Consider the following 26,372-nt stretch of genomic DNA (forward strand, 5'->3'; position numbering starts at 1 on the left):
TTAAATTTGAAACTGGAGACTTAATTCAATGTTGTACAAGGGTCTTGCGGGAACCCTCTCAGATCTGATTTCGTGAAGATTTAATTAAAAAATATGCCTCAGCAACAGCTACCCAAATTCTTAAACTAGAATCAAGTTTTTACCCTCAAAACCTGCCCCAGAAACCCCACTGTGTTAATCTAAAAGGAATATGACAAAAGTTGTGCTAATCATTTTAAATATTTCGAGTTCAATTTATTTAAAAACAAATTCATTACATATATTTTACAACCATTTTTGATTAGTTATTATTACATTAAATTTACATGAAAAATATCCATTTACAATTAACATTAGTAAAACACATTTATACAGTTATTTCATCGTTAAAACGGCTCTTATCATCTAAATTAATAACAATCGAATGTGTTCTGGCATGTCCAGACAGTAATTGCCTACCATTAGTGTCAGTCGTATTTGTTTTCTTATTCGTATCACTATTAGGATATGTTGAGCTAGTTTGATCACCCTCATTATCATCTTTCCTTTTTTCATTATCACTAATCGCCTGCTCCTTCTCTATTAGGGTCAAGGTAATTTCAGCAGCGTGATTACCAGCCTTAATATCATCAGGACCTTCAGCATCTCCATTAGGGCGAGAATCCACGGCGAAAGACACACTTTGACGTTTAATTCTGACAAAGGGTTCATCATGGATTTCAGTGATAGATCGCTCACCAGAAACGCAAAGGCTACTACTGCTCCTTATGATGACAGATGATTTCTCGTTGTCATTGTCACATAATCGAGCTGCGTCTTGCATAGCGTTGATCTTTGAAGCGAGATGTCTATTACCCATTCTCATGTTTCGTTCTTTTAAAAGCTCTAGTTGCGTGTAGAGGCGTAGAAATTCCTCCTGGATGTCTTGCTCTGAGTATTTGGAGTAGATCAGCTCTTGACCTGCCACTGAGGAGTTTGCTGAGGTGAATTGGGAGGCTTCTTGGCGACCTCTTGCAAGGAACTTCGATGGGGCCTTGTAGACCATGCTTGAGCTGTCTTCTTGATGTTTTTCTTTGTTTTTTACCACCATGATCACCTGAAATAGTTAAAAAATTATTTTACTATATATTCGTTTAGAAAATAAAAAAAAAGCGTCTATCATGAGGGAAAACAATAAAAACCTTAAATTGTTGACCAATTCCAGGCTTTATATGAAACATGCAGGAAACAGGAAACTTGTTTGTAATTAAAAAACGCCATTTGGTAAAAAATTTACGGCTTTATGGGCTATAAATTACGAGACTGGACAGCTTTTACACATTTTTTTGTAAAAAAAATGTATGAAATTTAAGCTTTTATGTGTTTAGTGTGTTATAATAACAACCAACTTTGTTTGATCAAAGCACGTAAATATGATAAGTTATGAATTACCCTTTATTGAATGAGCAAAGTTTTCTGGTTTTAATACTCTATCCTAGTGTAAATGAGATAGTAATAAATACTGTCTATTCCAGGCATTTGAAGGCATTTTCTATGTTATTTTTGAGCATTTGAAATTTCAGTTCCTTTCAAGCAATTGGGGTCAAGGCATTTTAAGTTTCTTCCAAATATTTGCGTTCTTTTTCATTTTGTTCCGGACACTTTAACTATGGAGACTTTATACATGGTCTAGGTCTTACAGAAAATACAACGGATACAGAACATATATTGTTAAATAAATAAATTAAATAAATTTCTTCATATATACAATAAGGAAAAATAAATTCTCCATCCCATTACATAAAACATTTTGTATAAAAGATGCCTTTTATACAGTGCGGCTCCTATTTGTTCCCCCCCCCTCTTATCTTTTGAATACATTTATATAAAAATTTGAAATTTGGCACACACTTCATTAGCAACCGAAATACTACTTTTTGGTCCTTACCTCATTTTGCAAAACTCCAAAATGGCGGCGAGAAGCCATTTTGAAAAAAAAACATTTATTTTATTTACTAAACCTGTCCAGGTGTAATTTGTTTGTAGGTATATTGTTATTTGTAGGGTTTCTTTTTTTGTGACATTGACAAAAAATACAAACTCTACAAATAAATTACATCTGAATAGGTGAAGTAAAGAAAATAAAAAAAAAATGCGAAAAATAAGATTTTGAAACGCTACCATTTTGCAATGGATAAAAGGAATTACTTAATATTTTAGGGCCAGAAAGCGTTCAATGGGAGCTTTCAAACGACGTATCGCATGACCCTCTTTTCTATTTAATTTAATTTTTCAAATTTTCCGCCATTTTGAAGATTTGCAAAATCAGCTAGTGACTAAAAAGTAGTATTTCGGTTGCTAAAGATGTGTGCCAAATTTCAAATTTTTATATAAACGCATTTAAACGATAAGAGGGGGACAATTAAGAGCAATAATGCAATCACGATATATAATATCATACCTGATAATTTTAAAACATTTATTATTAATAAAATGCGATTGTTTTTATTTAATCAACAACCACCTTCACTGTAAATAAGAAAGATTAAACACACTTAATATAAGCATGTTGAGGTAATACTAATAATAAGAAAAATAGCCAAGAAAAGCATATTTTACTTGTGTAATAAATTATTTGTTTCCTAAATAAAAGACGCTTATTATAATAATAATTAGTTTTATTATATTTAAAGTTTCTTGAAGAAACGAAAATATATCCTTAAAAAATCCCTCAAAAAAAACAAATTTAAAGGGGCGAACTATCCATAACTAAACAATCCTATAATTTTCATTTATTTTATGGCAAATTAGGTTTTGTAGCCTCTTCTCGCCTAAAATGCAATTTTCGCATTGAAATTTTTTTTATATTTATTTATAATTTATTCCTTGTCTCCGTTGACGATTTTGTTTCAGTCATACAATATTTATTGCTCCGAAATTGCCATTGATTTAATTAAATCTTAACAAATTTAATTATTTAAAAAAAATTCTTTATAGTAGATTCTACAGTGTTGATCGACTTTATAAAACAAATTTGTTAACAAAAGAATGGAGGAGGGTCGATGCTAGGAGTTTTCATTTTTGATGAATTATTCTCACCCTCTTTGTGCCCAAAGTCAAGATGTTGCACATACAAGATGAAAAAAAAAGGTAAAATCAAATCATTGGCGTGGCTGAAAATATCCAGTCGGTGTTTACCTTAACCGGTGACAGGAAAAAAAAGTAAACTCCCTCGGGATAATGCAAAAAAGTGGAAACATGAATAGTAAATTTTAAAAAATTGGAAACCCTGTAAAGAGAACAAAGGAGAGAATGTTTCTAGCGTGGCTTTTATAAATCCCTTTTGCTTTGTACGTTTTTATAAAATCTTATCGAGCTTATTATTTACTGTAAAAATGTCTTTGTTGTATTTAAAATTATAAGAGATGCGAAGTAATCCTCTTTTGCCTTACTTTATTTTGTAAAAAACTCCGCTTTTATCGGAAAACATATTAATTTACTCGATTATTAAAAAGAAAGTCAAAAAATTATAATAAAAAGGCAATTTCGCTTTTGAGAACCGACTAAAATTGCACTCTTAAGTAATCTTCCTCAGTTTGAAAACTGCAGAAGTAATTTCGAACAAACTACATATTAAGTGCCCCCTCTGGCTCCTAAAACGTTAGAAAATTGTGAAAGTTTTACACTCTCCGGCTTATTATACGGCTACTAAAGTATTTTCCGGATTTTATATATATAATGTCCAAAGTACAAAAAAATTCGAAAGCCGATTTCCGCAATAAAAGACGTTTTACGACCCTAAATCAAATGGCGAGTTTTGTAAGAGCTTTTTATGAAAGTAACTTTAAATCAATTAGGTTTCTAGGGCAACTTTTTGAAGTCTACAAAGTTCCGATGGCCCAAAGAAACTTTTCTATCATCTATATTTTTCATTAACTAAGATTAAATTTTCGTAAGACGGATGATATAGTTTCAAGGCTTGCCTAAAAACTTTATAATTATAAAAAGTTTTTGCTTACACAAGGCGTTTCCTTGACTCTAGAACCAGTTTAGTTTAAAGTACGCCTCTGACTTTTCTTGTAGAGCTAAAAAAATTTGTTTTTATCCTTTGAATTGTTTTTGTAACTCATTTTCTTTTGGGGGAAAAACAACATTTTTATTACATATCCCCAGATCAAACATTAATGTGGCTTTTATGTCAGGCATTTAAAAAAAAAGATTTCATTTTATTCCAGGCGTTTGATATTAAATTTAATACGAGGGCGTAGGCAGGAATTTATTTTGAATCGATTAGGGAGGTGGGGCGAACTCATTTCACATCAAAAATATATCAAAGTGGGATTTTATTCAATCAACTGTATGTGTACATGTACCAAACACACAGCGTGTTATAAAGAAGGCGTAGAAATCTTCAGGAAATCTGTTCGCTAAATGTTTCTCATTTTTTTTTTAACCAATAGACTTGTTATGCATAGTCTCGTAAAGTAGTATGATGTGAATCAATAAAACATAGAGTCGATTAAGATTTTAAGACCATTTTTTTTCTTATTCAAACAAAATTTTTGGAGAGGGTTGATTTTTGTCAAAATTAGAATTTCACAACAGGCTTATATCTCAAAAACTTCTTCTCAAAAGCGTTTTGTAAAAAATTAGGAGAGTTTTGAGAAAAAAAAATTTTTTAAGGAATCGGTATTTTATTTTAAAAACTCATAAAATGTCCATAACTCAAAAACCATTAATAGTAAATTTTTTTTTTCTGAAAAAAAATCTGAGAAATTCTATACGTATTCTTGAGATTCCATTCTTGTATTCTGGTATTTTTTTCATTCATTCCATTGTTGGAATGCCCATATTGCGAAAACTAGTATAAATAATATTTTGAAAATTATCCAGTTAAGTTAGTTCAGCGTTTTCCAAAATATTCATAAAAATTTCAAAAAAAAACATCACAAAATGCCCATATAAAAAATAGTGGAAATAAAATTTTAAAAATTCCTATACATATTCCCGGAATAATTTGACTGGACATCTATTTTAGAGTTTTTTAAAAAAGTGTATAAGATTTTGAGAAAATTTTTTTTTTCAAAAATTTCACCAAATGCCTATAATTCAAAAACCAGTTGAAATAAAATTTTGAAAATTTCTACACATATTCCAAAGATAATTTGACTAGACACCTATTTCAGCGTTTGATAAAAAATTAAGAGAGTTTTGAGAAAAAAAATATTTTTTTTGAAGGAATCGATTTTTTATTTTAAACATTTACAAAATGTCCATAACTCAAAAACCAGTTAAAATTAAATTTTAATAATTTTTCTACAAATTCCTGGAATAATTTAAATTAAAAAATTAACAAAATTTTGCGAAAATTTTTATTTAGAATAGAAGTGCCCATATCTCAAAAACCAAAAAAAATTAAAATCTGACAATTTCTTCTTGGAATTCCGTTCTTGTATTCTGGTATTTTCGTATTCTTAGAATGCCTATATCGCGAAAACCAGTAGAAATAATATTTTGAAAATTTTCACACATATTCCTAGGATAATTTAACTGGATATATAGTTCAGCGTTTTCCAAAAAATTCACAGAATTTTGAAAAAAAAACCTTTATTGAAAACGTCGATTCTTTTGCAAAAATTTTACAACATGCCCATTGAATTGAATTGCTCTCAACTGGACAGAGTCCAACGTCTTGCATGTCTCAGCATAACAGCATAGCGAGTAGAACTTTGAGAAAAAAAATATTTTTTTTTTTCAAAAATTTCACAAAACACCTAAATTTCAAAAACCAGTTGATATAAAATTTTGAAAGTTTTTACAAATATTCCAAAGATAATTTGACTAGACAACTGTTTCAGCGTTTGATAAAAAAATTAAGAGAGTTTTGAGAAAAAAACATTTTTTTTTGAAAAAATTTACAAATGGTCCATAACTCAAAAACTAGTAAAAATTAAATTTTAAAAATTTTTATACAAATTCCTGGAATAATTTAAATTAAAAAATTAACAAAATTTTGAGTTTTTTTTTTTAATTTAACAAAGTGCACTCAAAAACCAAAAAAAATTAATTTCTGAAAATTTCTATACGTATTCTTGTTATTCCATTCTGGCACTTTTGTATTCTTGGAATGCCTATATCGCGAAAACCAGTAGAAAATTTTCACACATATTCCTAGGATAATTTAACTGGATATATGGTTTTCCAAAAAATTGACAGAATTTTGAAAAAAAAAAAAACATTTATTGGAAAGGTCGATTCATTTGCAAAAATTGCCCATATTTCAAAAAACAGTCGAAATAAAATTTTGAAAATTTCGTCACATATTCCTGGTAAAATTTAACTGGATACCTATTCCAGCGTTTTTCAAAAAATCGACAAGGTTTTGAGAAAAAAAAATATTTTGGAAAGGTCCCTTTTTTTTCCGAAAATTTCCAAAAATACCCATATTTTCAAAAGTAAGAATAAATTTTTTAAAATTTCTACACGTATTCCTAAGATAATTTAATTAAGCGCCCATTTCAGCATTTTTCAAAAAATTTACAGAGTTTTTAAGAAAAAAAATGTTTGGAGAGGCCGATTTTATTTTTCCGAAATTTTATAAAATGACCATAGACCAAAAACCAGTGAAAAAAAATTGAAATATTCTAGAAATAATTTAATTACACACCTAATTTAGCGCTTTTCAAAGAATTAACAAAGTTTTGAACAAAAAAACTTTTAAAGGGGTCGATTTTTTTTTAAATATTCCAAATGACTGTCAAAAACTAGTGGCAACAAAATTTATAAAATTTTTACACATATACCTGTTTAAGCGTTTTAAGAAAAAAAAATTTAGAGAGGGGTTAATTTTTTCTCAAAAATCTTACAAAATGCCCATAATTCAAAAACCAGTAGAAATAAAATTTCAAAACTTTCTATACATATTCTTGCAGTAATTTAACTGAACACAACTGTTAAAATTGGCTAAGAAGCACATTTATAGATGTTACATACATTAAAATAACAATGATTCAAAAATTATGATAATTAGAAAAATATTTGCAATCAATGTGTAATATAATCCAAATGCCTCATTTAATAACTTCAATTTTCCGTATAATAACGAATAACGAGTGAACCATAGTGCTACATGTTCTTACCTTACTTCCAAAAATTAGGCCAAGAAGCAGTGTGACACTCAGTTGCGTATGAACGAAGTATATTATATACATCAAGTCTGGATTGGCAGGCTTTTGCAAAAAAAACCTAAAAACAAAAAACAATTAATATAATTTATAGTGTATTAATTTCACTTGATAAACAGCGTACGTAATTACGACCCCTAAATTTGCAATAAATGTTGCATAACGAAGTCACTTGTGCATCAGATATTTAGGTGGCGCACGTCATTTAGAATGCAAAACTTTTCGCTAACTTAATTTATATCGGGCTTAAGCGGCAAAGCATAAGCCCCTTTAATCTGAATTTTTTTAATTTTATTTTTTGGGGTATAAAACCAATTTGGGAACATTTCTGAAAGCTCCATGCTATCAAGCGGCTCTAAGAAAATTAGATTTTACTTATTTTTAACGGTTTCGATAAAAAGTTTGTTTGAGCACTCAAATGAAATTGTCCCTAATAAAAAAAAAAGACCTTTGCATGAGACCGTTATTGGATAAAATAGCTCTTAAGGTTATATTTAGAATTTGACTGTTTATGTTCAATTTGATCATTACATATAAAGAGGTAATTGACAGGGACTTGTTATATAATATATGTTTCCGGTATAATTGAAAATAATTTTCATGTTCAAGCTTTTGGAGTAGTTTTTCGATTTATTCCAGGCATTTAATTTTTTCCTCTCTTCAGAATAAAAAAAAAAACCTTTTATTCCAGGCTCTTGGAGCAATTGTTTATTTTCTGCCAGGCATTTACGATTTTTGTATGTTGGAAATTGGGGATTTTGGGGTAATTTTTTTACATTTTAAACACAGGACAGTCCTTTCGGGTCTTTTCAAAATATGAAAGAGAAAATCTATATTTCTCCAGACGTTTATGATATTTTTTACGCCGGGAATTTAAAAAATATGTGCATGCATTCCAGGATTTTACAGTAAATTTTGAATTTATTCCAGGCATTTGGGAACTTTTTTTTTATTTTGAGAATTAAAAAGAATATTTTCTGACAGTTTTTTGGAGGCATTATTAAATCTATGCCAGGCATTTTTAATTTTCCTTTAGATACAGGACATCCCTTTCAAGTCTTCCCTAGGAATTCAAAGAAAATTAATTATTTTCCAGGCATTTAGGATATTTTTTACGACATAAATGAACGATGCACACGACACAACTCCTTTCGGGTTAGAAAAATATTACAATTTCCGCACGCAAGACCTCTGTTGGCCCTACCGGTATACGGAGTAAACCATTGCAGAATAAAACTTTTTTTTCTTAATAACCAATGGCTTGGTATATTCAAATTCAAATTCAAAATAAATTTATTTATCAATAAAATTACAAACATAATTATCAATTATGATAAATAGGACCATGCCTCGATTATGAAACCGTTAGTACAGATGCAAACCTGTGTAGCAAGGCCCTTTTTTAAAAAAAAATAATAAATAAAAACAAAGAATAATAAAAACTATTAACCTGGCCAATATAAGTACTTTTCTTAATACAAATTTATTTTTTTGTTTTTTTTTTAGCAGTAAAAGAAATATATTTGATATATAAATATTGGGTTAACATTTTAAATAAAAATCACGTGATTTACAAATTAAACGGGCCTAACTTATTTAAAATGTACCGGAGGATGATGCTGCACTTGAATTGGCACTTAACTAACTTATTAAGTTGGGGAATTTGAAAAATATTATCATGCTTTCCAGGATTTTAAAGGAATTTTTAATTTTTTTCCACAAGTAACAAGAAGTGATATAGTTTTTTTTCAGAAGTAATTTATATATACTAAACATTTAAACTATAAAATTTAAATAAAAAAATTTAAACGGATAAATTATATATGACCCAATGACAAACAAAATGGATAAATAACTTCCCAATTAACAAAAAAAAATATTTAAATTAACTCTTAAGGTAAATACCGAACAACAATGCCATTGTTAATTTACAACCTTGTTTGATATGTATCAAGGTTGATAGAAGCCTAATTGTAATTGCGTTCCCCCGTCGATAATCTCGTTACTCATCACAGAGAGATTGTCATTTTGATCTGCCTCAAGTCTAATTGGGTTATTTTATTGCACCACATCACAGTAAACAAGAGTTTTCAAGTTATTTAATAAAAATTCAAATTGCGGTCGTAGAGTTAACTTTTTCGAGATAACGCACTCGGCAACTCTTTAAGAGGGATTAAGAAATTAGCAATTAGGAGCACGAGGTCATTTCTCAAACGGATTTAGAGAAACCAAGTTTTTTTTTGAGGTTTAGTTTAGAGAAGGACAGGATAAGTCATAATTTTCTGGAGTACATGTGGTGCAATTAAACTTTGGCAACGAACTTCTGCAGTTAAGATTTAACTCTAAAGTTTATCGTCAAGTGACATATTTATTGCCTTAAAGTATATAGTGCAATTTATACGTAATAAAGTTATACAACAAGAATAATTGAGTTTACATTAGGGAATTATTCGCCATTATTAAGTGTTCTTGGGTTTAATTAGTCTCTAATTATTTATGGGTTTATTCAGACAATCACTTTCTCAATACGTAAGTTTCAGACAGAATATTGAGCTGCGGTATTGTTCTAGAATACGTAATAAATATGAGGTCAAATGAGTGGAGTAAAATAGGAAAAAAAATTCTAAAAGTCTGAATAACAATGAATTTGTGCAGGTATAGAAAATGCTAAGTAAAAAATTACCTGGTCTGGAATATAGTGAAAAATTACTAAAACCAATAGGAAAATCTGTAATTAATAAGCTTTTTATTAATCATAATTGTGGACAGTATAATGATGACTTACTCGAATTTTAGAAATTCTTGCCACTACCTGGAAAACATGAAAAATAGCTTGAAAAATATCCAAAAATATCATAAATGCCTGGAAAAAATTATTTTTTTTTTAAATTCCTGGAAGACATATCCTGTATTTAAAATAAAATAAAAATGACCCTAAGATCGTAAATGCTTGGCAAAGATAAAATACTATCAGAAAATATAATTTTTTTTAATTCCCGAGAGTCAAATTAAAAGATTTCAAACACCTGGAATAAATTAAAAAATTGCTGTACAATCCTGGAAAGCATGTCAATATTTTTAAAATTCCTGGAAAGTATGTTTTTAAAATTTCCTATATACAAAATATCGTAAATGCTTGGCAGAGATTAAAAATTGTGTCCAAAAACCTGAAATAAAATGTTTTTTTTTTATTGCCAAGAAACAAAAAAAAACATCAAATGCCTGGAATAAATTGAAAATTTATTGTAAAATCTTGGAAAATATGTAAATGAATAGAAAATTAATTCCAAATTCCGAAAAGACGTGTATTCCAAACTCAGTGAAGAAAATAACGTGAAATGCCTGGAATAAAGAGTTTTTTTTTTATTTCCAAGAAACAAGAAAACATCAAATGCCTGGAATAAACTGGAAAAAAATAGGAAATTTAATACAAATCTTGTAAAAAAATGATGTGGAATGGTTGAAATAAAATAAAAAGAAAATTTTTTTTTTTAAAAACAAAAAAAAATGAAATGCCTGATATAAACTGAAATAATAGCTCCAAAAATAGAAAATGAATTCCAAACTCCGAAAAGACGTGTATTCCAAACTCGGTAAAGAAAATAACGTAGAATGCCTGGAATAAAATGAAAATAATGTCTTTAAACGCCTGGAATATATGCCAGAATTATTGGAATAATTTTGTTTTCAACACAAAAAGAGATTTCAAATGCCTGGAAGAAATTAATTTTTTTTAATTTCAAATTCTTGAAAGACATAAAAGTCCTGTATACAGTGTTTTAAATAAAATAAAAAACGACCCCAAAATTCTGATGTGGAATGGTTGAAATAAAATAAAACAATTTTTTTCAGAAGTCTAGAAAATTTGCCAAAAATGTCGTAAATGCTTGGAATAATTTGTTTTTCAAGACAGCAAAGGATGTCAAATGCCTGGAATAAATTCAAAAATTACTGTAAAATCCTGCAAAGTACGCTAATATTCCCGGCGTAAAAATATAATTGCCTGGACAAAATTTTTTTTTTGAAACTGAAAAAATAGCTCCAAAAATAGAAAATGAATTCCAAATTCCGAAAAGACGTGTATTCCAAACTCGGTGAAGAAAATGACGTGGAATGCCTGGAATAAAATAAAAATAATGTCATTAAAAGCCTGGAATATATGCCAGAAATATTGGAATTTTTTTTTTCAACACAAAAAGAGATTTCAAATGCCTGGAAGAAATTGATAATTTTTTTATTTCAGATTCTTGGAAGACATGAAAGTCCTGTATCCAGTGTTTTAAATAAAATAAAAAATGACTCCAAAATTTTGAAAATATTTTCTTTTTTCAAATTTCGTACATAAAAAATATCGTAAGTACTAGGCACAGATTAAAAAATATCTCTAAAAGTCTGAAATAATTTTTTTTTTTAATTTCCAAGAAACAAAAAACATCAAATGCCTGGAATAAACTGGAAAAAAATAGAAAATTTATTACAAATCTTGTAAAAAAATGATGTGGAATGGTTGAAATAAAATAAAAAAAGAATTTTCAGAAGTCGTAAATGCTTGAAATAATTTTTTTTTCATGACAGCAAAGGATGTCAAATGTCTGGAATAAATTCAAAAATTACTGTAAAATCCTGTAAAGTACGCTAATATTCCCGGCGTAAAAAATATAATTGCCTGGAAAAAATTAGTTTTTTTTTTGAAAAACAAAAAAAATCAAATGCCTGATACAAACTGAAAAAATAGCTCCAAAAATAGAAAATGAATGCCAAATTCCGAAAATGCCTGGAATAAAATAAAAATAATGTCTTTAAAAGCCTGGAATATATGCCAGAAATATTGAAATAATTTTTTTTTCAACACAAAAAGAGATTTTTTTATAATATCTTGGCAAGCATGACAATATTTTTCAAATTCCCGGCGTAAAAATATAATAAATACCTAGAAGAATAAAGCTCAATAATTTAAATAGTTTATTATATAAATCACTCCTGAAAAAAACTATGCCACTTCTCGTTATCTTCACAACCGAATGAACTTATACTCTTTTGAATAGGCGAGACGCAACAAAAACTGAGATAAGGCTGATTTATAGCCTATTTGGGAAAAAAAAAATCAAACTGAAATAAATACAATCCTTTCGGGGTGCTCTATCTGTATCGGCTGCTGGATTTTCTCGCAAGTCTCAATTCAGCTTGTTAGTCGAGCGGAGCTAATTTACTTTTTTTCGGTAAAGTGGTATTAATGATGAGAGCTCCTTATAATGAAAAAAATTGGTGATACTTACGTCGTGACGTTAAGGAAGAGACACAGCACGAATTCGTTGTAGATTGCCAAAGATATAAATTTGCTCTCGTTGAATTCGGATGGGGCTTTTCGAACTACCACGCAAAGCCGGATTCCCCATATAAGAAATGCTATTTCAACTGTAAAAAAACTAAATATTAACAAAAAATGAAATTTGGAATTATTTGCGAAATATTTCGTCATCTCAATCACATTTCGCTTCTCTATATTACGGTCTGATCCGATGTAGTAGCACATGTTGGATTTATTTCTATCTCATTCCCGTCATATTTTCTATATAGAAAATAGTAAAACAAATACTCACATACGTAAAATTACTATAAAAATATCTATTCGCAAAAACAGCTTACGTTCGTGAAGTAAATTTTGATGTACGCTACTCCGTGCGTATATTTGAAGTAAAATTTAAAATAGCACAGACAGAGCTCCGGGCTTTTGGGGCAAGAGGCTTATTCTCACATCCATACTAAATCTCTCTATTCTGACTTCGCCTGTCAAAATATATAAATGTCAGTCATGTGAAATGAGATTATTTTTACATAACGACGTGTTATGCAAAATAATCGCGACAGAAACTAATAAGTTAAAGGACCCCTCTTTCTTTTTTTTAGTATCATTATTCAAATTAAAAAAAAAACAAACAAATCGGTGGATGCTATTAAATAAAATCATATTAAAACGGATGATTGGACATAATACCAATCGCTTTTTGCTATTCGAGCGTATCTGCAACCGCTAAAATCAAATAATTAGATGATCGAACCAGTGAAAATCGGATAAATTCATTCATAAGCAAAACGTTGCGTATATATGCTTTGCTGTTTTTAATTAATATTTTTTTCCTGTAAAATATTAATAGGTCCTCTATAAAATAGCAGACTAACGATATTATTAAGGCCATTATAATTTTTATGAAAAACTAGAACAAAAATAATTAAACGTGTTTCATGCTCATTTAGGTTATGCACTTTAGACTATGCCAAAATAATCGACTATTTTTTTAATTTATCGATAATATTTTTTAATGTCACAAATAAAATATATGATGAAGGTTTGAGCCCTTATAATACATGCATCTTTGACGATCATTTTGAATTTATTTATTACATCTGTAAAATCCATAAATATGTAAGAAAAGTACAATTTCATAATGATCCAGAATGTTCTTAAGAGGTGAGATGCGGTAGAAAGTCAAAAAGTGGACTTTTGACCCCCTTTTATGCATATAAACCGATCTGAGTCCCATGAATCTTTGACGATCACTATGAAATTATTTCTCCTGTCTGTAAAGTTTATAAATACGTAAGAACAATACAATTCCACAATGATCCAGAATGTTCCTGAGAGGTGAGATGCAGTAAAAGGTGAAAAAGTGGACTTTTGACCCCCTTTTATGCATATAAACCGATCTGATTCCCATGAATCTTTGATGATCATTTTGAAATTAGCTCTGTCTGCATTATTTACGAATTTACAGTCGCCAAATACAGACAATATTTTTGGAAATTCCAGGAAATTGAAAATTTCGGGACGTGATCTCAACTGCCTGGAATTCTCGATCCATTATTTAATTTTATTTGTAATTCCAAGCAGTTAAACCGCTCTGTCTCAATTGCTTTGAATTAAAACAAAAATCATTTACGACTTTATAGTTCCTAAACCTCCAGATTATTTTTAGAAATTCTAGGCAATTGAAGTGATTCCGAAATGTGATCTCAACAGCCGGGAATTCTCAATCCATAATTTTATTTGTAATTCCAAATAGGTGAAGAGCTGTCTGCATTATTTACGAATTTATTGTCGCTAAACACAGACAATATTTTTGGAAGTTCCAGGCAATTGAAAATTCCGGGACGTTATCTGAACTGCCTGGAATTCTTGATTTGTGACTTTATTTTTTTGTAATATCAAGAAGTTTAGTCAGCCAAACAGATCTGTCTCAACTACCTGGAATTACAGGGTTCTTGTTGTAATTCCATAAACTGATTGGATCAATGGTCTTGATTTGATGACCATTGATCATCAAATCTAGACCTTGATTTATGATCAATGATCTTGATTTGACGATTGATTGTTTGTTTGATTTTTTTTCATTTGTAATTTATTGCAGTCGAATATCTCTCTGTCATTTTCTTGGAATGCAAGGAATGCAAGGTGGATCTAAAAAATAAATAAAGTTTGATTATTCGGAAACGGCTCGTCGTTATTCCAGACACTCGAATGTGCCGTTCTTCCTGGCATTTAGACTGAATTTCAATTTAATTCCAGGCATTTCAACTAACCTTAACTTTAACCCCAGCATTTGGAGTTATGCCTCTGGATGTCCTTAATCTTGGAAAGAAATTCCTCAAATATTCAAAGCATTCGGAATGGCTTCCAGTTTATTCCAGGCATTTGAACTAAATTTCAATTTTCTTCCAGAAGGCATACGGGATCATTGGAGGCTTATCCCATGCATTACAGAGGCGATTTCTTATTCCTTTTCCACTGGAATTTTTATAGCGTTCTGGAGGTTTCAAAGTCGTTTCTTATGTATTCCAGGCATTTAGAATAATTGTTCAGTTTATTCAATAAATTATAAAGTAAAATTCGTCTAATAATTGGGTCATCCTAAGAGGTAATTAAATTATTCCTGGCATTATTTCTAGGGCCTAATACAATAAAAATGTGTGTAATGTCCATTTAAGTTATGCCCAATTTTTAATAAAATATTAAGCATTTTACAACCGTGCTTTATTCTATTCTTGTATAACTGCTCTTTTAATTTTTAGGAATTTATCCTTGCCTACAAAATGATCACATCTCAGAAACTTTGCGATGAAGTTGCATTGGAACGTGCTTGTTTAACCGTATTTAATTTTCCTCGTTGCCTGGAAATGTTTATTTTTTCACCTCATTATACTTTCAAATCATGCCAACTTTTAAAGTTGAGGCATCCTAAGAGGTTCGTATATATTTTCCCAAGCTTTTTCCACCATAACATCAAAGAAGTTTACTGTTTTTGGTAAACACTTGATCTAAAGAAACTTTTATTCAAAACGCGCCATTTTATGCCACGTAACATATGGAACTTTAAAAATTTAAAACGATGTCTTGGGGTATCGGTTTCGGTTCAGTTCGATTAACTTTGTCAAGTGAACTTTTTCGAGTTATACGAACACGGCAATTTTTAGCAAACCGTCTGCTGTTTCCATTGGCAAATGTACGAAATATGAAACGAGGAGGGTTTCTTCACGTTATATTAGATTTAACAGTGATGGCTGCGGCAATATTTCATGCATACGTCTCCCGAATTCAATTTCTGACTACGTAAGCCATTTGCTTATACATACCGGGTTCAGTGACACCATGGAAATTCCTTCACGGATTCTGGATGTCTGTTTGCTAATTGTTCCTATCTTTATTTAACAGGATTCTCCGCCGCACCATCAATGTTAATGGGGATAATTTCCAAAGTAATTAAATAATGGTCCAACAGGAATTCTCTTGCTGGGATGCTTCGAGCTTTTCAATTTTCTTATCGTTTACGTTTTATTACCAATAATATTGTTTTAATTGTTTAATCAATTATTATCAAATACTTTTTTTAATTTACGTCATAACGCTGTTTTTGTATAGTTTTTAATTATGAATATGTCAGAGTAAGACTCATTATGGGCATAATTTAAAAGGACACGATTCCTACTCATAGTAAGTAAAAGCATAATATTTTATTTGTCATATTTGATGTGAGGATTTTTCGTTTGCTTGATTAAAGTAGGATTTCATTGGCCCTTTTATCATAAAAAAAAAATTGTAAAAAGAAAAATATGTGATTTTTTTTGTATTAATTTATTTTTTCAGTATAGGTAATTTTTTGGGCTTTTTAGCAAGGGTTTTTTATTAAATATCAATAAAAATACGCATATTAATTATTGTTTTATAATCTGCTATATCTAAGACATTTATACATTCTAACAACACCAACACTGAAACGATTTAATATAATGCAAAAATAAATAAAAAAATTTATTCAGTTTCACATGGTGATCACATGAGATCAGCTTTTCAAAAACTAATTTTCTTTTTAAATAATAAAAGAGTCTAATAGATAAATTGGAAAAAAAATCATAAAACTTAAGGAAATGACTAAAAACCAAAAACATCAAACGTGACTTTTCTTGTAAGAAAATAAATTGCAAAAAAAAATTAAATAAATGTGAAAAAAATTGGCAGAAAATATATTTTTTTTTGCAAAAAAACCCTTTTTCATTAATCCTACCCTTACCCCCCCCACCCACCCCACTAAACTTACCCCTAAGAAATTGTTTTCAAAAATCATTGTTTTCCCAAATAATACGCATGAATAATAACTGGTTTCGTCGTTAATATCCAATCGAATAACACAGTTTGTTTATTTTAAATTTGGTTTAATTATATAATATTAATATAATTATATAATATACGTATATTAATAAATATTTAATACAAAAACAGTGCAATTAGATTGGATATTACGGATGATTTTTCAAAAGAATTTCTTACTGGGAAAATGGTTGGGGTGGGTGGGTGGGGTAAGGGTTTTGTTGATGAAAAATAATGTTTTGGCAGAAAAAAAGTGATTCTACTTGTTGAAATCTATATACTTTGCTTCAGGAATATATAATAGGTATAATTCCTATTACTGGACTACAGAAAACCCACATGTTGTAGTACGCGCGAACAGACAGGGACGGCTGGGCTTCAATATTTAGGTTGGAATTTTTCGAGGTAGATTTTTGGGTCCTCATTTTTTTAATGAAATTTTGACTGCCCAAGATTATGTAAATATTTTACAAACATATGTTGCACCATTTATGGCACATTTACCATTAGCGAGAGTTCGAAACACGTATTATCAGCAAGACGATTGTCCTTCGCACAACGCACGAATTACGACTGATTTTTTAAATCAGGAATTTCGGGATCATTGGATTGGTACTAGGGGACTTATATTATGACCTGCTAGGTCTTGCGACCTAACGTCGTTAGATTTTTTTTTTATGGGGAAGATTGAAGGATTTAGTTTTTAAAGGAAGAACTATCGAAACACGGGAAGAGTTGCAAGTAGCGATTAGGCAAGCTTTTCGTGCTATTAGACCTCTTGAGCTTTTAAACGCTTATAAATCAGTTAGAAAAAGGTGTTTATTATATAGGAGCGTCTGCGACTATATTATGACCGCCACGTCCGACCCTAATTTTCGTGTTTTTTGGGAAATAAAAATTCATATCTTTGGCTGTATGGCTAGCGAAACAATGAAATTTGGCATAGAGCCTCTCAATACATTGAGAATGATGGATCCGTAAACAACTTTTTTTTTCCGGTACCACCAAACGGAGTGGTACTGTCTCAAAGTCAAAAATTCATAAAAAAACGGGTCAAATTCCTTTCGGGTGCGAGAAATCAAATAAAAAGCTTTTAAACGACTTGAAATTTTTAGGACATAAGGGTCGGTGGGGGCTTAAGAACTGTATACTTTTTGGGACAGATCGGTATACAGGGCGAGTTATTATAAGCGAATAAAAGTGACTAAAAAAAATTTCAAACTTCTCTAGAGGCTAAAAAAAAATTTTTATAAAAAAAGTGTTTCGGCGAAAAGACTTCGTTTTATAAGAGATTTGACATACTTGAAGCTTTTTTTTGTAAAAAATTTATTTTACGAGTTCTGGCATTTTCAGTTTTTTGAGATTTCCCGCCAAACGATACTAATTTTGGGAAAAATTTTTTTTTCAAAAAATAACTTCATCCTTTACGTTTCATATGCCATATAACCGACATTTTTGGGAACCATACAGGGCGAGCAATAATGAACTTTACCCATGAAGGTCCGACCTGAAAATCACATTTTATTTAATAACTTTTTAGTGGTAGCACCTGAACCATTTATATTCTCAGATATTAAATACCCCAATAACCCCATTATTTGTGTAAAATTACAATCTTCCAACTTTAATAGGTTCTGAGCATTTCGAATTTTCGCGTTTAATTCATTTGCCGCGTCCCTGTACATGGTGAAAAGATCAAACAACATCTAAAGGATCCGAAATTTTGTTTTATAACACATACTAAAATTTCAGGGTTCCAGCGATAGTACAAGTACCCGAAAAATGCGATTTTATGAAAAAAGTCCATTTTTTTGCGTTTTTTCAGGTAATTGGAGGTGTCAACCTAAACTTTAAAGAAATGGCTGGTGGGAACAATACTTTGACGCATGGTGTGGGAAGATTTTTTGCTCGTGACAGGTGGCCGGGACTTGGTTGGGTTTTTTGTAAAATTATGAATGAAAATGAACGGGAAACGATCAGGGAAAGGAAGCATCGAATCAGAAAATGAATGGGCTTTCCGAATCTGTGCATATCAATTGGGGAAATTGTGTATTGCGGCCAGGAAAATTCGGCAAACATTTTGACGTCTTCGAAAAATGCCGTTTTTTTGACAAGTCAGTGGTTTTATACCGGGGTGAGACGAAATGAAATTTGCGCTATTATTTTATTAAAATTATTCGAATATATACACGGGTCAGTCGTAATGATCTATTTAATTTAAAATAAGAATTTAGATATTTGGTGAGTTTTATGCTATTTAGTTTATAATTCATAAAGGTTAACAATTCTTAAACATTGCTTTTGGGATATAAATAAAAATTTTTTGAAATTATTGATTTTTAAGGTTAGTCGAGTATCATAACTTTTTTGGTATTGGTGCGATTTGGTTGAAATTTGGTACCTAGTACCTATTTCGGATAAGATTAATAAATTTTGACAGATATTTGACATCACTATGTTTTAAGGTCACGTGACTACCTTTCCTATTTTTAACTTTCCTAACTTTCTTCCTATTTGTCCGATTTGATTGAAATTTGGTATTTGGGGTTTATTTAGGATGCAATTATTAATTTTTGACAGATCTTTGACATTTGACTTCCAGGTCACGTGACTATTGGTACTTTTTTGCTATGAGTCCGATTGGGTTCAAATTTGGTATTTGGGCTTTATTTAGGATGCAATTATTAATTTTTGATAGATATTTGACAAATTATATTTTAAAGTCACGTGACTTTCATAATTCTTTTGCTATTGATCCGATTGGGTTGAAATTTAGTATTTAGGCTTTATTTAGGATGCAAGTAATAGATTTTGACAGAAATTTGACATATTGAATTTTAAAGTCACGTGACTTCCATAACTTTTTTGCTATTGATCCGATTGGGTTCAAATTTGGAATTTGGGGTTTATTTAGGATTCAATTGTTGATTTTTTACAAAATTTTAAAATATTAAGTTCTAGGGTCACGTGACTATCAAAATTTCCTATTCGATTGAAATTTGCTATTAGATGATATGTATATATTTATAGATAATATTTTGTATTACCCTATTCCTTTTATCTTAATTAGTTAAATTATTTCTTAAATTTGCCTTTCAAAAAAACATTAAAAAATCCTCGGTTTGAATACATAGGCTTTAAAGGGAACTTATCTTCTTTCATAATATTGTAGCATTATTATAGATTTTAAAAAATTTTGTCATTAAACTTTTTCATTACTTTTTGAATGGTCTTTAACCAGAAAAAAGAAATTTTTAATTTGGAGCATGTTTTGAAAAAATTTACATTTCGGGCCAGATTTTGTTTGAAAATCGATAAATGCAAATAAATAGGTTTTCTGTTCATTTTAGAGTCAAATCGATAATAACCTTTTTGAAAGGTATCCTGAAGTAGTACAAGATAGAATAATAAAAAATTAAAGTTTTTCCATAGGGCTCTTGATATTTCGATATTTATGTTTAATAGTTTTTTACAATTTTCTCCGATTCTGTGATAGCTATAATCAATTCGTTTTAACAGTCGAATACCTCGTAATATTCCCGAGAACTTTTATTCAAGACAAAAAGTTGTCAGAGTTATAGTTTATTAAGAAAAAAATAAAATCCGTTTTTTCGAAATTTTTCATGGCTATACCCCTTTCGATTTTGGAGCAAAAAAAAAATATTTTTTTCTTGGGTTTTTTTTTACTGGAAATTGCCAACTTAGGGCTTACATTATAATTTGTCGATTATCATTTAAAAAAAAAAATGGTACCGTGGGAAAAAACGAGTTTTCTTTTATTTTTTTTTCACATTTTTACTAATATCTCGACTTCTATAGCTTCGACTCAATTCGTTGATGGTTTCTATTATTCCTTATTCTCCTCCTGTTAATTCTTTTCATATTTTATTACAATTGCCTTTCGAAATAAAAAAGTAAAATAAAAAAAATTGACGTAAAATCCCGTTTGTTCTATTCCAATAAATAAACCCTTATGGGAACTTTTTTCTGAATTTGGTATTTATGGTTTAATTAGGATACAACTAATAAATGATGACAGATACCTAACTGACATTTGAGTTTTAGCCCAGGTCACGTGACTACCGTAACTTTTTTGCTATTGGTCTGATTCTGTTGGAATTTGGTATTCAGGCTTTATTTAGGATACAATTAACATATTTTAACAGAAATTTGAAATATAAGACAGTATACTGACACACAACGCGACTATATAACAAATTATGGTTCTTTGAAGCATGATACCCCAACCACTGGTCATCTCTTTCCTTGGCATATAAACGTTGGTACACCTGATAATTTTTGATTTTTTTTAAAGAATTCCTTTATAGCCATTCACAGACAAGACCTAAAGGTTCCAAACTGGTCCCCACGGACCAAAAGTATAGGAGCGAAGCGACTATACTTGTTATGTATGTGTATTTGTTTATATTCGAGAAGGAGAGATGTAGGTATTCAAACTGAACACCTACTATGAAAAAAAGGTTCTAGTTTGTAATGTTAGTTTATAATTTATTATTAAACTCTGTAAATATGCCTAGAAATTATTGTTAATTGCTTTATTTTTTTATAATATGTCAAAAAATATTAAGTTTATAATCTAAGTAAAGTAAATTTTTCTATAGCCTACTTTTATAAAAATTAAAAGACTTGGATTGGAAATATGACAATGTAATATCGGAAATATCGGAAACAGCTAAAATGAGATATATATATATTTTTTTTTAATGGTAAACACAAGCACAAGAGGAAAGTCCTATGTCACTCTTGGTGTGGTGCTTGCGCGAAGATATTTGTGGGCATTTATCTTGAATTGCTGTAGGTTGTATGCGTCGGGAAATATGTGAGGTGGAAGCCCGTTCCACAAAGAAGATGTTCTCCAGATGAATGAGTCCCGATACAGCGACGTCCTTGGGGTAGGCAGATGGACTCGATGTTGATGAGCCGCAACTGCTAGACGCGTCCTTCTTGCCGGAACAGCCCTGGGTGGAATCAGACCTGCCAGCTCAGAGGAGCACTTACCGTGATAATAACGGTAGAATAAACAGAGATCAGCCACCTTTCTCCTGTGCTCCAGATTATCCAGACTCTTTGTCGATAAGACGAATAGCTCTCTTCTGTATAGATTCCAGCAGATTTAAACTATGCTTGGGTGCAGAGCTCCAGACATGCAAGCAATACTCGAGGGAAGGGCGTATTTGAGCTTTATAAAGAGTCAGCAGCTGTTCTGGTGTATACAGTTTTTTCGTTTTGAAAAGCACTCCGAGTTTTTTGGAAGCCGCCCTGGCGACCTCGGCAACGTGGTCATGCCAAAACACACTGTTGGAAGAAGATGTAAAGATGATTTCATTGGCAATGTTTTTCCTGACATAACCAGCTCCGTGCCACCAAGGTTAGTCTTCATCGTAAATACTGCAGCCTGCGTTTTTTTAGCGTTAAAATTGACCAAATTGTTATCGCCCCACTCCAAGATTGCTCTGATATCGTTGTTGGTTGAAGCTACTTGTTGCTGCCTAAGATTCTGAGAACTTGCGGTTGTCGTTGGTTTGGCGGACTTAAATGTGGAAATAAGTGTGCTATCGTCCGCAAAGCTGTAGATTGTATTGACAGTGGTTCCTAGCAAATCGTTGATAGATGCCAAGAAAAGGGTGGGGGATAGAATGCATCCTTGAGGGACTCCAGCGTTAATGTTAAATGTATATGGTTTTATATATTTTTGAAAAGAGGATTTCAAGAGCTTTAAGAATTTATAAAAAAATAATAGGTTTTCCATAAGAAAAAAATTTTTTTTTTGGAATATCAACTTCATGAAACACCCTATATAAAAATATATAACATAAAAATATTTATCATTAAAAAGTATTATAAATTTGAGCTCATGACATCTAAGTCAATTTTTTTCTATCTGTTCGAAAAATACGAGTTTTCTGTTAAAACAGTCGAAATCGCACCACCCTGTACATTCACATGTCAGATTAAAAATTGACAAATCAAACTAAAAAAATAAAATAGAAGTGAATATTCAAAAAGGCGAGGTTCAGTTTCTCAGGTTTTAAATCTAACAACTATTCAACTATATACATATGGAATTTTTAAACTTACGGTTTATTAAGTAAGTCATAAATTATCAGATTAAAATGAAGAGAAAGAAAAATAAAAGGCAATTAATCACTCACGATAGATTCTTATAATTGTAACTAGTTTCAATATTGTGAAATTTATTATGATTAGTTTTGCACATACACATATGTCTGCTATCGATTGTAAATCTTTTATATGTATTTTATTATTTCTCGTTATCTTACTTTACTCAATTTTTAATGTTAAATCTTCCTCTAATAAGGGTTTTTTTATATATTGCCTTCGTATTTTGTACAACTTTTGTTTTTATGTTTAAATAAACTTATTATTAAAAAAAAAACATGTACTATTAGTTAATGCAAAAAAAATAGAATCATAGGTTTTTTTTTAAAATAATGAAAATGTTTGATACATCAAGGGCGAAATACGTGCAAAAACCGCCTAAAAATAAATGAATTCCATTCATCAAAAAACTCGAAACAACGACAAACTGAAAATCACAAACGTGATTCTTCTTTGTGAATATGTAAAAAACATATTAATTTTTTTTGAAAAAACATTAATTAAGTATTTACATATGCACCCAGTATTCGAGACCCTACTCGAACACCAAACGGGAATTTAATTTTTCCGAAAACTTTTTGACCGAACAGGCGCATCTCATCGTACCTTCCAATTTATTTACATGACAAATACAACTGCTCGCATAGGGGTAAAAAGAGGGCGGAAATCGTAATGGATTTTTCATTTAAAAACTTATTCACGAGAATTTTTTTTTTAAATTAATTAATAAGGCTTTTACAAAATTGTTTTAAACAAATTCGCTTAATAAAACATAAAATTCAAGCACCGAGAATCAACCCTCGTCAATTTAATAGAATTTCGCATGTAGATTTTATTCAGGTGGACCTTCCAATCTGCACTGATTACATTTTTTTTTGCACAAACTAATCCGCAATACACGTTTCACCATGTAACCCAAAAGCCAAACATTTCAAATCCGATCGGAATAAATTTACTTCGGGAATTAATTCGTTCCTAGTCTTACGCGAATTTTATATTTTGAATTTTAAACGTGCATAATTAAGTGCCGCAATATTTAAAATTCCCTAGTTTTATTTTACAGAGATTGGAGTTTTTGGGCGCAATTAAATCGCAACGTGCAGGGCCATCTGTTCAATTATTTTTAATGAAAAAATCCTGTTTGCATACCTAACATGGAAATATTAAAAAATTATTTTTTGGATGGCTTTAATTAATAAAATTAAATTACGAGACATGTTTACCATTAATCAAAACTCTTTATTTTACTCTTTAAATGATGTTTTAACTTATTTAATTAATAGTACTAGTGGGGATTTATAAATAAAAAAAAACAACGAACCCTTAATCCTTCGGAAAGGGAGAAAAAAACGTACTATCCCAAAGAAAAACCGAATTGGTTTCTGGCGCGACCAATTTTTATAACGGCCAAGCAAAAAGTTATCGTGTGTTCAACTTTCGTAATTGGGTTTTTCCAATCACTGATTTCTCTTTTACTAATTACGAAGTGTGTGCGAGAATTAGGGATTTTCCTATGGTAAAAGTTAAAAGACCTAAACGGTTGACGCCGCTCAAATTTAATTGGAACTGTTATAAGTGTAAAAAGAAAAAATGAAATTGACCCTTGAGGTTTTTAGCTATGTCACATCTACAATCATAGTGAGGATAATTGCAGAAGAAACTCAATTTTCAAGGAGGAAACCCAAGAAACATTTCACGTATTTTTTGAGATGAAACCTAACTGGTTTAGGAGTAACAATAAATTTGTCTTATTTTACTATTTGAGATAGGTTGTTTTTATCTGTTATTTTTCAACTGTTATATGTCGACAACAAGCAACTGTTACCTTCAATCAAAAATAACAAATACACAAATAACAGGTCTGCCTAATATAAATTTTCTCGCTGGAAAATACGCTACTTGGAGTTTCGACAACAGTATTGCCAAGTTAGGATTTAAAGTAATAATATTATTTTTTTTTTTAGTTATTCATTAACTAGCTAGCAGTTATTTATTTTTTTTTTATTGTTGATTGTTGGAGTTTTAGTACATTCCGTCAGTTAGGGTATCATTAAATGGTAAATAAGCTTATTCTGTTAATTAATCTCCACCAACTTAAAGGAATCTCTATGCGTTCGGTAAATATCGCTGAATTTCAACTATTGCACGTAAATGTGAAGTATGACTGAGATTTTATGTTTCCATATGGAATATTGCGTTCTTTTTATTTTTTTGTCCCCTTTTTCTTTGTTCGCTTTATCTGTAATAGAGAAATTACTGAAACCAATGTTCTTGTAACTTAAAACACTCAGTAAAAGGACTCATCTACATTGAAAGTCTATACCATTTTGTTGTTGATAAAAATTTGTTTGAAACTTTGATAATAAGAGGATCAATAAGTTCTAAAGAATTTTGATCAATTAGATATAATGTATGACCTATTCAACACAGATGTTTCCATTTTAATTCCTTATCAGATAAAGCTAATAAATTTTATTTTCCACTTCCTACTATTCTTTTGATATTACTTACCAAATTTACGCTTATGTGACTTTCATTATAAGGACGTCATTAAAATGGGACGTCACTGCCATAAACCCTTAATTATTGACGGAGGTCCAACAATCATCGTAATTGTTACGTTCTTAACAATTTTTATTCTTTCTGTAACATGACTTTTAATTACTTTTTCTATCCGGTTCTTTTTTTATTCCACTTTTTTGGAAGAAATTTTTTAATATCCCAGACATTTGAAATAATGTTTATTCTTTAAATTTTTTTCAATTATAATTGCTTGAAATATTGAAAAAAATTATCTAGGAGTGCATAATGGAATCAAAAATTATTTGCATTGCATGAAATATTAGAGAATTTAAATATTTTTTTATTTTATTCCACGCTTTTGGAGACATTTTTTAAATATTCCAGACATTTGACATAAGCTGGAATATTTAAAAAACATGCCTCCAAAAGCGTGGAATAAAACCAACAATTATTTGAAATTTCTAGAATATTGAATATATAAATGAAAAAATTTTTGATTTTATTCCACGATTTTGGAGGTATTTTTCAAAATATTCAAGGCATGTGAAATTTAAATAAACTGAAGAATACATACAAATAATATTTCAAATGCCTGGAATATTAAAGATTATTAAAATAATTATTGATTATCTAATATGAAATAATTTATATTTTTCAGTTTATTTAAATTTCACATGCCTCGAATATTAAAGAAATTGACTTCAAAAACGTGCAATAAAATCAATAATTATTTAAAATTTATTGAGTATTAAAATGATCGTTAATTAAAATTAAATAATTTTGGATTTTATTTTACGATTTTGCGGTTCTAAAATATGCTAGGCATTTGAAATAATCAATTTATTTAAATTTCAAATGTTTGAAATATTAACTTTAAAAGGACTTCAAAAGCATGGAATAAAATCAACAATTATTCAAAATTTCTG

The 26,372-nt window shown here is 29.9% G+C and overlaps 1 protein-coding gene across 2 annotated transcripts in view; it reads right to left on the bottom strand.

Annotated features, from left to right (window-relative positions):
• Positions 1-228: 228 nt before the first annotated feature.
• The window catches only part of LOC126748682 (probable G-protein coupled receptor 158), a 288,292-nt gene continuing 262,148 nt past the window's right edge, over positions 229-26,372 (bottom strand). For both annotated transcript variants that reach the window (XM_050458061.1, XM_050458062.1), the window contains exons 9-11: positions 12,419-12,557; positions 7,098-7,203; positions 229-1,075 (exon numbers count right to left, since the gene is read on the bottom strand). In XM_050458061.1, the coding sequence (XP_050314018.1) occupies positions 347-1,075; positions 7,098-7,203; positions 12,419-12,557 (974 nt within the window). In that variant the 3' untranslated portion in view covers positions 229-346. The remainder of the gene's footprint in view (positions 1,076-7,097; positions 7,204-12,418; positions 12,558-26,372) is intronic.

The sequence above is a fragment of the Anthonomus grandis genome, chromosome 22 (assembly GCF_022605725.1).
Source record: "Anthonomus grandis grandis chromosome 22, icAntGran1.3, whole genome shotgun sequence".
NCBI classification, from domain to species: Eukaryota; Metazoa; Arthropoda; class Insecta; order Coleoptera; family Curculionidae; genus Anthonomus; species Anthonomus grandis.